Genomic DNA, 12,928 nt, shown 5'->3' on the forward strand with positions numbered 1-12,928 from the left:
CCTTCTTTCAAAAGCTCATCAAACCATAAATCAACTCCATTTGAACTAGTGTACACAAACTTGATGGGACCAACAAGAACAACAAGTTGTAACGGCTACTGACATGTAATGACATTGGTAGATGGCTTCTCCAAATTTTCTTGGATATATTTTTTGAGGGAGAAAAATAAAGTACTTTTCAAGTTCGTTGAATTTAGCGGCATTGCAGAGAAGGAGCTTGGGAAAAAATAAAGTGCTTGAGGAGTGACAATGATGGTGAATTGTGTCAACTGATTTCTTTCAATTTTGTGAAGAAAATGGCATTCAAAGACAAATGACGTGTCCCAATACCCCTCAATAGAACAAGATTGCAAAAAAAAATTGGCACATCTCTCTTGAATAAGTCTTTCGGGGTTACACGATAAGAATCTACCTCTTGAGTTATGGGCAAAAGCATGTCAATGTGTATGTCACGTCATAAATTGTTTACCTCCTTGGCCTGGTAAGGAAAAAATTCATTTTGAATTTCTATATGATCAAAAACCAAATGTTAGTTACTGTTGAGTGTTTGATTCTATTTGCTATGTTCATGTTTCTAAATCAAATAGAACCAAACTTGACCCGAAAATAAAGAGATGTATGTTTGTTGGTTATGACTCATGTAGGAAAAGGTGGAAGTGCATGAATCCAGAAACTAAAAATTAATTACACCTAGAGATGTTGTATTTGATGAAGTGTCGTCTTGGTGTACAACCCCAAAATCAAGTCTGGAGAATGTCACACTTGATTATTACCAAAATGAGTCACGGTTCTGAAATTAATGCTCAAGGAATTGATGAATTTTCTACCCCAACTATAGAATCCTCACCCTCAAAAAATGGACAACAAATGGCTAGAAGATCCTTGAGGAAGAAAAGGCAACCAAATCAGCTCAAAGATTATCAAGTGCAATTAAATCATTGCATTGTGACTTCGTGTTTCTTTACTGGAGCATTTGATGAAGAAATTATATGTTACGAGGAAGCGGAGAGCTTTCAAAAATGAGCAATAGCAATGCAAGAAGAGATTGATGCCTTGATGAATAATGATACATAAGAGCTTGAACCAAAGGCAGAAAACCACAAATCATTCACTTGTAAGTAGGTTTATCAATTGAAAAAAAATAGATGACACAATCAAAAGATGCAAAGCTCATCGCGTTGCTCGTAGATTTTCTCAAAGTTATGGGCAAGACTATAAAGAAACCTTTAGTCCTGTGGCGAAAATGGTAACTGTGAGATTGATTTTCTCACTTGTTGCTTTTAGAAGGTAAAAGTTACGGCAACTTGGTATGAGGAATGTTTTATGAAGAGTTGGATCGTAAAGTTCTAATGGAGTAACCTTAAGGGTTAATCTCTAAACATTTTTCAACCATTTTGTCGATTGAAGAAGGAGTTATATGGCCTTAAACAAGCTCCACATGTTTGGTTTGGCAAAATTGCATAATATTTTATTTTTTGTGAATTTAAAGTTTATGATTCAAATTCCATTTTGTTTGTAAAATTAGAATAACAAATTCATTTATTGATTTTACTATACATGGATGATATGATAATTACTGAAAGTGATGAAGAAGAAATATCTCGATTGAAGGATGATCCGTCGGTTCTATTTGAGATGAATAATTTAGGTGAGGTTGAATGTTTTCTTGATTTAAAAGTAGAAAAAATCAGCCACGAGTACTTTATATGCCAAAGAAAACACGCTAAGAATTTGTTGAAGCACTTAGGCATGGAAGAGGCAAAAGAAATGACAATTCCAATAGAGATGAATCTTAAGATGAAGAAAACCGAAGGCAAGTTGCTGAAAGATGCGAGATCATTTCGACAACTTGTTGGTAGTTTAATTTATTTAAATATCACAAGGCCAGAGATTGCATACGTGTTAGTGTTATTGCTCAATTTATGCAGGATCCAAGAACTCCTCATTTAGAGGCAGCAAAAAGAATCCTGTGTTATATAAAAGGATCAGTTGATTATGATTTTATGTATGAGAAAGGGGATGATTTTATGTTGCAAGGATTTACAGAAGCAGATTGAGCAGGTGATATGGATGGTCGCCGTTCAACTTCAGGGTATTGTTTCAACCTTGGATCTGCGGTGGATCCACGACTGTTTCTTGGTGTAGCAAGAAGCAGTCCACTGTTGCTTTGTCCAGTACAGAAGCGGAATATATTGCAGCGACAATGGTACCCAAGAATGCATTTGGCTTAAATGTATGATGGGAGAAATTTTTATCAAAGTGGACTACACTGTGCAAATTCAATGTGATAATATATGTGCCGTCAAACTTGCTTCAAACTCAGTTTTTCATAGGCGAACAAAACACATAGAAGTTCGTCATCATTTTATCGAGAGAAAGTATTGAATCAAGAAATTGAGTTGAAAGGAGTTCAGAACAGTGAACAAGTAACAAATATTTTTACAAAGACTTTAGCTAAGCATGATTATGAAAAGTTTAAAGCTGCTCTTGGAATCATTGACAGTAAATACGGACTAAGGGGGGTATTACAAATTAGTGTATACTTACTGCTTCTTAGCTTTACTTAGTTTTATCAAGTCTAGGTGTTTGTACCTATATATTTGGAATAGGCTACAGTCAATAATAAAGTATATCAGTACTTGAGAATATTTTTCAGCATTTTTTTAGGAGTCAGTTATAACTTTAGAGTTTATATGTATTTCTCTTTCTGTTGTATTCTTCAACGTAAGCTTTCAATAAAAAAGTTTAGCTTATTCTCTAAATCGCTAGCTTTTTTTCATCATTTAAATAAGAATTTTTTATTCAACTCTTTGTTTTAAATGAGACATTAAAAGATATATTAAATTAACATAAAAATATCACAAAATCAATTCTCTCTCTATATATATATGTGTGTATGTACATACACACACTCACCATTTATAGAGCGAGTATATATGCACTATTCTCTTCAGAGAAGTATATTTAATCTAAATCATACAGTTGAGAGTTATATTTGCCTTTTTCCCACTACATTATAAGGTCATTTGTAATTCTTTTACTTCGTACAAGATTTATTGTGACTACTCTACTGAAATTAAAAATCTTAGTTATTAATTAATCAACATTATATTAGACACTTTAAATCATAAAGATTAATTTATAGCAAATACAGAATTTCAATTTATCATAAATAAAAGACTTCCATATAAAATTTCATACAAATAAGATGAAATTGTAACTAATTAGTAGATAGTAACATGTTTTTGATAGCCACAAACAATAACATTTATTTCCATCTAAACAGGGATGATTGACGAGATTATAACCTTTGGATATTTTGGTGCATTCATTCAGACATATCCTTGAATCAACATTTGGTGGACAGTTAATTTCAAAAATAAACTGTTCACAAATTCCTGTAAAAATACCTTCAATAGGAGGGAGGCCACTTTTTGCGAAAAATAAATAAATAAATAATAATCATTAGAAATACAAGTTTAAATAAATAGATAAATTGCTATAAATTCAACGCCAAATAACTATATTCATTTGATTTCAAAGGTTAATATGGTCTATGGATGGTAAAAATTAGTCCATAAAAATATGATTCGTTCAATATATTTTGATTTGAGCTTGATCCGCTCATTTATTGGTTTAACCCATTTGGTTTACCCAATTTAGTATTCCAAATTTTGTGTTAATATATAATCCAAACCGGCACATGAGAAATTTTTTCAAAACATTTAATGAAGATTTTTTTTATATGTTATGTCTAACCAAAGTAAAGATTTATTTTAGTAGATACTTAAAAAAATATTAAAGAACAAATCAAGAAAAACAAAAACTCTTTAAAAACTGGACGGATCGATTATAACCTACTATTTTTTTAGCTTGACTTATTTCAACTCAAGTAAATTTTGGGCAAATCTAATAAAACTAATTTAACTCATCTATAACTCTATCTCGTTCATTTGGAGCCTCAAAGTTCAACCGTTAGTATGGCCTAATAAAATGCATTTTAGCTTCTTTTTTTTTTTTTGAATATGAAATAACTCAATTACAAAAAGTTAGCTCATATAATAAAAAGGCAAAATGACCTCCTGAACCCCTATACTATATCGGTTTTGTAAGTTGCACACTTCTACTTACATGTTTGTCATTTGAACTCCTGAACCTACTAAAACGCAGCATTTTAAACCCTTTTTTGGTGAGTGTAACACACTCTCTCCCACTTCAACTGCCACATCAGTCATGCCTGCTACGTCATGCCTGCCACGTCATCTGCCGCGCCATTTAAAAAAAAAAAAGTATTACATTAAATTCCAAGTCATTTTTAAAATGCTACATAACAAACTAAATATTAAAATTAATTTAATTAAATAAGAAAAATTTATAAATTATAGAAAAATTTGAATAATCATGCTTTAAAAATTTAAAAAATTTGAATAATCATTTTTAAAATAAAAAATAAAAAAATAATAAAAAAAGTATTACATTAAAATTAATTAAATATTAAAATTAATTTAATTAATTAATTTAAATTTTAAATTAAATTAGTAAAAAATTAAATAATTAAAATTCTTAACTAATTAATTAATTTATCAAATTTAAAATTCTTACCTAATTAAAATAAATTTTACTTAAATAATTAATTAATTTAAATATGATTTACATATTAAAATATTTAATTTAAATTAATTATGGGGAGAGGGGATGGGTGGGGCTGGGGTGGGGTGGGGGATGGGGGCTTGGGGAGGGGTTGAGTGGGGTGGGGGCGGAGGGAGGGGGGTGTGGGGGGCGGGGTGGGGGGGGGGGGGGGAGGGAAAAATATTTTTTAATTTTTTTTTTTAATTTCAAATGATTTTTTAATTTTTAAAAATATTTTAATTTTTTTTTAAATTATATTAAAAATATTTTAAAATTAAAAAGGATTGAGGGGAAAAAAGATCCTTTTTTTTAATAATTTTAAAAATATTTTTAAATTATTTTTAAAAATATTTTTATATTTAAAAAGATGGAGGAAAAAAAAAGGACCCTTTTTAATTATTATTTTTTTAATTTGATTATTATTTTTATTTTTTTAATTATTTTAATGTAAAATTGGTCAAAAATTGACCCCCACTCGCACCCCTAGGCGAGTGGTTACACTCTCTTTGTCCTAGTCACCATGACCTTGCCACATAGGCAAGGTCAACGGTCAAAGGGTGCGAAATATTGTGTTTTGATGGGTTCAAGGGTCCAGATGACAACATGTAAGTAGAAATATCCAACTTACAAAACTGACATAGTAGAGGGGTCCAAAAGGTCATTTTGCCTGATAAAATTACGTCCAATGGTGATATAAATAAATCAATTCTATATCCCATAACCCATTTGAAACAACTTAACACACATGATTAGACGAAATATAAATGAAATATATATATATATATATACCTGATGTGCAGGGGTGGGCGTTCGGTCGGTTCGGTCATATTGTTTAATATCGGTTCGTTTTATCGATTTTCGAATTGACAAAAATGACATCCATAACCAAACCGAACCGAAATAAATTCGGTTTGGTTTGATTTTTACAAATTCGGTTCGGTTATTTCGGATTTTTATTTCGGTTTGAAATATTAAAGTAGTTAGCCTATCTTTTTCATAACTGAACACTTAAAATTGATGGATTTTTTTTAGAAGAACTATTTTTTTCAAACCTATTTTTCATTCCCAAATATAAATAATTATAAATAACTCAACATGAATGAGGCAAAATGAAATAATCATAAGCTTAGCATAATACATAACGTCATTAATCATTATATGTAATATAACCTTGCATAAATAGTCTACAAAACAACACAAAACTCGTAAAAATAGTTCATGAAACAACATACTTTCTGCACAAATAGTCCATAAAACAGTCAAAAGTCACCAAAATAGTCCATAAAATATTTGAGTCACTAAAACAATCCATAAATAGCCTGCGGCATATGCGAATTTGCTGTTAAATGTTAATTGTGAATGTGAATTACTAATATTATATATATTATATATATAATCAAATATATATATTATTTATTTATTTATAAAATTTCAATTTTTCGGTTTTAATCGATTTTTTTTTAAAAACCGAAAACCGAAATTCTAAAATTACAAATTGAATCCGATCCAAAAAGCCAAAAAATCGAAACCAAAATTAAATTTCGGTTTAATTTTTTGATTTTTTCAGTTTAAACCAAAATATGCCCACCCTTAAATGTGAGGATAAGAAAAGCAACCAGAAGAAAGAATATTGGTAAAGTTTGCTTCATCTTCATCCTTGAATGTTTAATTAGGTGATTTATCTTTCTAATCTCTTGCGCTTCTATACCTATTAAGTAGGATTGTGTACAGGCCCAACATTACTCTTAATGTATTACTAATCTAAATATATATAGATATAGTAAAATTTAATATCTTAAAAATGACTATAGTCCATATAAGTAAATAAATTAAAAATTAAGTGAAAAATTATCTCTAGAATTTCAAAAGTGAAAGTAATTTGGGCACACCCCTTATCATTTATTTGTAGAAAGTCAAAAATAATTTTACTAGTTTACCCATAATAAATATATTGGAAAAGATATAAATCTTTAATGATGTTTTGGTTGTACTCCCTCCATATTTATTTTATTTTACTTCGTTCTCTTACTAAAAATAATTATTTTAATTTATTTATCCAATTCAATTTATAAGTTGCATCATAATATTTTATAAGTTGTGCTTTGCGTTCTTAAAAACATATACGGTCAAATCTCTCTATAGTGACAACGTTTGTCAGAAAATTTCATGATTGTTGTAGAGAGGTAATGTCATATATGCTACTTATATTTGACGTTCAGATCTCATTTATTTATTATAAATAAAAGTATGTAAACTTAGAAAGTACATGACATAAAAAAATAAATATTAGTAATTTTTTCCTCGTGAAGTTATAAAATCAGTGATAGAGAAGTCTCATTGTACCCCAATAAGCATAGTTCAATTTCTAGAGACAAAAATTAAAGATCAACTCATTTGAAAAATGACATAAATAAAAGATCAATCTATTTAAATAGCAGTTCGCTCTATTAAATGTCATAATAAAGCTATATTAGCCACATTCAGTCAAATAGTCACATAACAGGCATGTGATATTCATGAATATTCAACTACTATATATAAGTTATATTTGGCAAATGACTCTCTCTCTCTCTCTTTTTTGTTTTTCGTATGATGTTCGGTATCCGCATTGAAGTACGACTAATTTGGATTTGTGTCGGGTAGGGCCTCATTCGGAGATAGCGCTTCCTACCAAAGATTTTTTCAGATCCAGGGCTCGAACCCGAAACCTCTGATTAAAGGAGGAGCAGTCCCATCCACTGCACCACATCTTTTGGTAGTATTACTGTGTCTCTTATCAAGGCAGTTGAATGGTAGTTGGAAATTGAGATTTCATTTGGGATACATTTTGTCTTTGGTCCAAAATTAATCTCAAATCACAATAATTCCATTATGGGCTTCCACCCCCATCCATATCCCAAAGTGGGCCCATTGGATTGTGGACCTGCAAATAAAATTTGGGCCTAGAATTGATGGGCTTGGTCCCACTAATGCATAATTCAGATTCAAGTGGGCAATAAAAGCTTTTCTCTGTTATTTAAGTTTTAAACAACTAAATTAGAAATAATTTTATCATATTAAATTGTACAAAACTATTAAACTTTGCAAGGTATTAATTGTTAAGTGTTTATTTTATAGCCGTCAATATGGGTCAGGCCCGTTGGGCCGGTCTGACCTGACCTGTAATTTGATGAAGTTAGGCTTCAGTTTTTGTAGTCCATTTAAGAACAAGGCTTTTTAGCCTAGCCCGGATAAGCCCGTGGCCCGTGGGCTTGAGCAATGTGGGTTGGGCTTGAGCAATGTGGGTTGGGCTCGTCCGTGTGCCAGCCCATAAGTCAAATACATGAAACTGTTTAGATTGCTTATTATTATTTTTATTTGGTTTTAAGGATATCATGTCAAAAGTTATTTAATTTCGCTGCTAGGAGTATTTTTGGGGGTGTTGGAGACTTGATTAACAAGTATTAACACTATGTAATATTATCTGGTAATATTTATGTTTATTAACATTCTAAAATTAAATTATAAAATATTATTTTTTAAAAAAGTGAGCTTGCCCGTGAGGCCCGCAGCCCACAGAGTAATGTTGTGGGTTTGGTATTTTTTGGCCCATCATTTTGATGGGCAAGTCCGTCAAACTCAATGCACGTGTGGGCTAGCCCGAATGGGCTGAGCCAACCCGTATTGACAGCTCTAGTTTATTTAAAGAGAGAGATTTAGTAGTACAAAGTTATATTTCCATTCCGGAGATCGATAAAATTGAAACGAAATCTATAAAGACTAGAGATATTTACTAAGAGAACAAAATTCAAATCGTTTATGTGCTACGCAATATTTGTTAACTTAATACAAATATTAGATATTTTTCATACTTGTCATCATCCAAATTCATGACGCGTATTGTCCATTCTGGCTCAAAATTCTTCACGAACTTGTCCCTTAGTTTTAGGTTACTACTCACTACTCATGAGAACTCGTAATATGAGTTCTTCACTTTACTCTTCTATTTTAATATGAAACTCGCCTTAAATATCATGTGAACCCTTTTTTTCAAAAATTTATCAGCCTAAAAGCTTGCTAGTCCTTTTTCTGTTTCTCGTGAACCTACTCACAGACCTATCCTCCGTCATGGATGTCCGATAAGTTTATCAATTCAAGTAAGTCTGATTAGTGTAGGCGCAACCCTCTAGATTTCTAAAAGTGGATGGTTTTAAGTCCAGAATCCTATCCTAATTACAGAGTACGGATAGCTCACTAGTAGATTAACAAAGATGTAAATTCCTACTGTTTCTTTTTCCTCAGATAAATATATATTTATAAATGAAATGCTCCTTAGTCAGTGCAAGATTTGCAGCTAATCCAAGCAAGGAACATCAGATTATATTATTACTAATAAAGTTTCTTTTTTTTTTTTTAAATTTTTTTGGTAGGTCTTGTGGACCAAAAACCCAAGTGAGAAAAGGTATCATCTCATCCTTTGAATAACACACACACACCCCCACTTTATTTTTCTTTTCCTAATTCCAATACTGCAATACCTCACACTTTCAAACTCTATGTTTGCTTCTTTTCAAAAAGCAAGGTAGAATGTGGTTGCCCTTGTCCCACAAGTAAAAAGAATGATTTAACAAATCACACTTCTTTTTTTAGTTTATTATGGGAATGACCAACTATAGTATATGTGTTGAAAATTGTTGCTCATCAAAACAATTATATATTGACCTAATCATAATAATCACTATAAGTTTCAGCTTTCATGGGATTGGTGAAGGTCCAACTTGATAGTCTTCCCCATTATATATGTTGCCACTTCGTTCACCACATTCATCATTTTTTATAAGTGTATGCTTATTTAGCAATCTAATGATGATACAAATAAGCTTAATTATTGACTTTTTCTTCTAAAGTTACTCTTTGTTTTAATTTATGTGATGATATTTTGCGTGAACAAAAATAAGACATCATGTAAATTAAGACTAAAAAACTACTGTTCTTCATGTAAATAGTTGTACTGAAAAGATTAAAGTCAATAAACCTAAAACGAGATCATAGTGAGTTTACACTAACAAAAAATATTCAGTATAATTTTAAAATGTAGTGTAAAATCGGTAATGTGTGCGCATACCTTATCCCAACTCAGGGGCGGAGGTCAATGGCGGATCTAGCCTTTGCCGAGGAGGTTCATCCGAACCCCCTTCGGCGAAATTTTATGCTATATATGTATGGTTAAAATTATTTTTTATGTATAAATATTAGATGCTGAACTCCCTTCGGTTAGTTCATATGTTCACTTATGAACCCCCTTCGTAAATATCCTGGCTCCTCCATTGGCGGAGGTATCCTTCGACGAAGGGATTCATTCGAAACCTCTTCGGTGGAAAATTATATTATTTATATATGATTAAAATTATTTTTTATGTGTACATAGTAGATATTAAACCCGTTTTGATTTGTTCGTATATTATTTTTGATCCCCTTAATAAAAATTCTGATTCCGTCGTTGTCCCTGCTATGAAAGGTGGATAGTCACTTTCTTTTCAAGAAATTTTACAATCTTAATTACGCCCACTAATTGAATATTTCCCCTCTCTGATTAAAAAGCTTTTTAGTGAGTGTGCCAATTGGACAAGTTAATATGGTGTCCCACTAGGTACATATTTGAGGATGATTTCAAATGTCACTGTGATTCTAGTATGTACCTCTTTTTTGACCAGTCAATAATAGGGACAATTGTGAGTTTTGAGTGGAGGATCCTATAACTTGCTTTATCTTTTACAAAAATAATAAAAATGGAGGAGACAACCTAATAAAATTTTAATTTATGACATAAATAATTTCCTATTTTGAAGATATATGAGTGAGAAAATAACAAAATATGGTACCTTATGTTTGGGATAAAACAATTTCGGACCTTCTAAATTAGCTAAGACCTAAGGGTCGCTTGATAGAGTGTATGAGACTAATACAAAATATGATATATTAATAATTAGTAATGCTTGTGTTATTTATGTTCGCATTAGTTATGCTTGTATTTTTCTTATGCAGTGTTTGGTTCGATGTATTAAAAAAAACATGAATTACATAATTTCTAAAACAAAAAAAGATGCGAATTTTTTTTGAAGGGTAATAGGGTCTTTAAGCATGTTAACGAATGCATTAGATTCATTGCATTACTAATGTCATGGATTTTGAGGTATTATACTAATACCTCAATACACAATAGAGTGTATAACTAATGTTTGCATTAGTTATACATAGGGTAAAAAGGTATACCAAACAAGGTACTACTAATACACATTAAACTAATGCATACATTAACATTTTAATACACTCTACCAAACGACCCCTAAGAGTGAATACTTTCGTTTCCGTCAAATATTTTATAAACTCCGTATATTAAATTTGATAAGAAATATGAATAGAAAAAGAATTTAGTCGATTACACTTAAATGTGCAGTTATTATAATTTTGGTGTATATATGGTATCATGGTGTAGTTTTTTGTGTTAGAACTTGTAGTAATTGGTAGGATAATTTCTTCACGTTTTTGGTTCCTTTTTTTTTTTTTTTTGACAACTCCTTTTAAATCTAATAGACAAAATTTATTAAAAGATTTGTTGAAAACAAAATATTCACTTTTGACAAATAAAAAAAATTAAAATTATTTAGGAGTATATATTCGAGAGACTATTCTAAACCTACGGCAAACACAAGAGACATTTTTGTCATTTCCTCGTATGTATATAGGTAGTGAAGCAGTATAAATAACCAAATGATTTTATAAGCTAATTTTAATAATATTTGTTTGCCTTAAACTTCTCTTATTTTATTGCTTTACTGGACAAGCATATAATATGCCCACCAAATTAATTTAAGCATCACAAATTAAATGGAATATTTATTTATTTATAATGTCCATAATGCTCTTGGCGTGTAAGTCCAAAATTAGGCAAAACTATAAGAAAAGCATATATAGCATCATATTTTAAATTTTCACTAATCACCTTTTTAGTTCTTTATGTTGGAGAAAGTAATGTAGTTAGCAACTTACATGTGATTAACAGTGTAGTCAAAGTAGCTAGCGACAATATATATATATATTTTTTTTCATTCGGTGTCCGATACCCATATTGGAGTTCGATTAATCTGGATTCGCATCGGGTAGGGCTTCATTCGGGGGATAAGATTTTTTCATACCCAGTGCTTGAACCCAATACCTTCGATTAAGGGAGAAACAACCCCATCCACTACACCACATTCTTTGGTGGTAGCTAGTGACAGTATTAGTATTATCCTATCATGAAAAGCCACATAATCGTAATTAAAAATAAATTATTGCCTCTGAAAATTAAACTATATGATATTACTAGCTCTGCTAACTGAAACTAATAATTGATCTAAAAATGTTAAACTTCACATAATTTTTTGACTGAAACATACGCAGAGACATGTGTAACTTACATTTTTTTTTTTCCAAAAAAAGAAACATCAATCCATGGTGACTGTGTTCAAGACAAATATGTATATGAAGTTGGTCTATGGATATGTGCGTAATGCGTATTATGCGCCATGACTATAAAATTTTGTTTAGGATTTATTTTAATAATAATCGAAACGTACTGGATGAGACAGACTGTTAATTACTATTTAATTTTTTTAAAAAAATAATTAATATTATTTATATTTTAATGCGATAATAAAAGTTGGGCAAACATACCCCTAACTAAGGAACCGTTTGGCTATGAAAGTAAAAGACATATTCATTTTATTTGGTACTTTTGAAGTTGAAAATAGAGCTGCGATTTGCTTGGTCATAGTATTTTGGAAATGAGGTATTTTTGAAGTTAAGAAAATATAAAAAGTGAATAAATTTTTAAAAATTTAGAGTTTTATGAAAATTGAGTTATTTTATGAAAATAAAAATTTAGATTTTTTTTTTTTTTAAATAGAAAGTGAAAAAATGAATTCAAAAATTCAAATATTGTAAAAACGTATTCCTAAATATCTATGGCCAAACAAGTATTTCGAAATAAAGTGAAAAACATATTTCAAAATATTGTAAATACTATTCATAATCAAACGGCTACTAAAATTCCAAAAAGAATTTCAGAGTCTTGATGCTTCTACTCAACGCGTCAAGTAACTACACCCATTTATTTTGAAATATTCTTTTTAGAAAGGATTATTTTATATATTTTTGTAAGAAATCTTATTCAATTCATATAATTTTGCCTACTGCCCTCTTACTCGAATGTCAGCAAATTGAGAAAATCTTTTGTATTTAGATAATGATATTTTCTTAAATTTTGTTTTTATTAAAT

The 12,928-nt window shown here is 30.4% G+C and overlaps 1 protein-coding gene across 1 annotated transcript; it reads left to right on the forward strand.

Moving 5' to 3' along the window:
* Window positions 1-1,557: 1,557 nt before the first annotated feature.
* On the forward strand, window positions 1,558-2,057 carry LOC107860673. Its single transcript, XM_016706116.1, has 2 exons — window positions 1,558-1,851; window positions 1,929-2,057. Exons 1-2 carry the CDS (start codon window positions 1,558-1,560, stop codon window positions 2,055-2,057), a joined length of 423 nt encoding a protein of 140 aa, XP_016561602.1.
* The last annotated feature ends 10,871 nt before the right edge of the window (window positions 2,058-12,928 follow it).

The sequence above is a fragment of the Capsicum annuum genome, chromosome 8 (assembly GCF_002878395.1).
Source record: "Capsicum annuum cultivar UCD-10X-F1 chromosome 8, UCD10Xv1.1, whole genome shotgun sequence".
Lineage (NCBI taxonomy): Eukaryota > Viridiplantae > Streptophyta > Magnoliopsida > Solanales > Solanaceae > Capsicum > Capsicum annuum.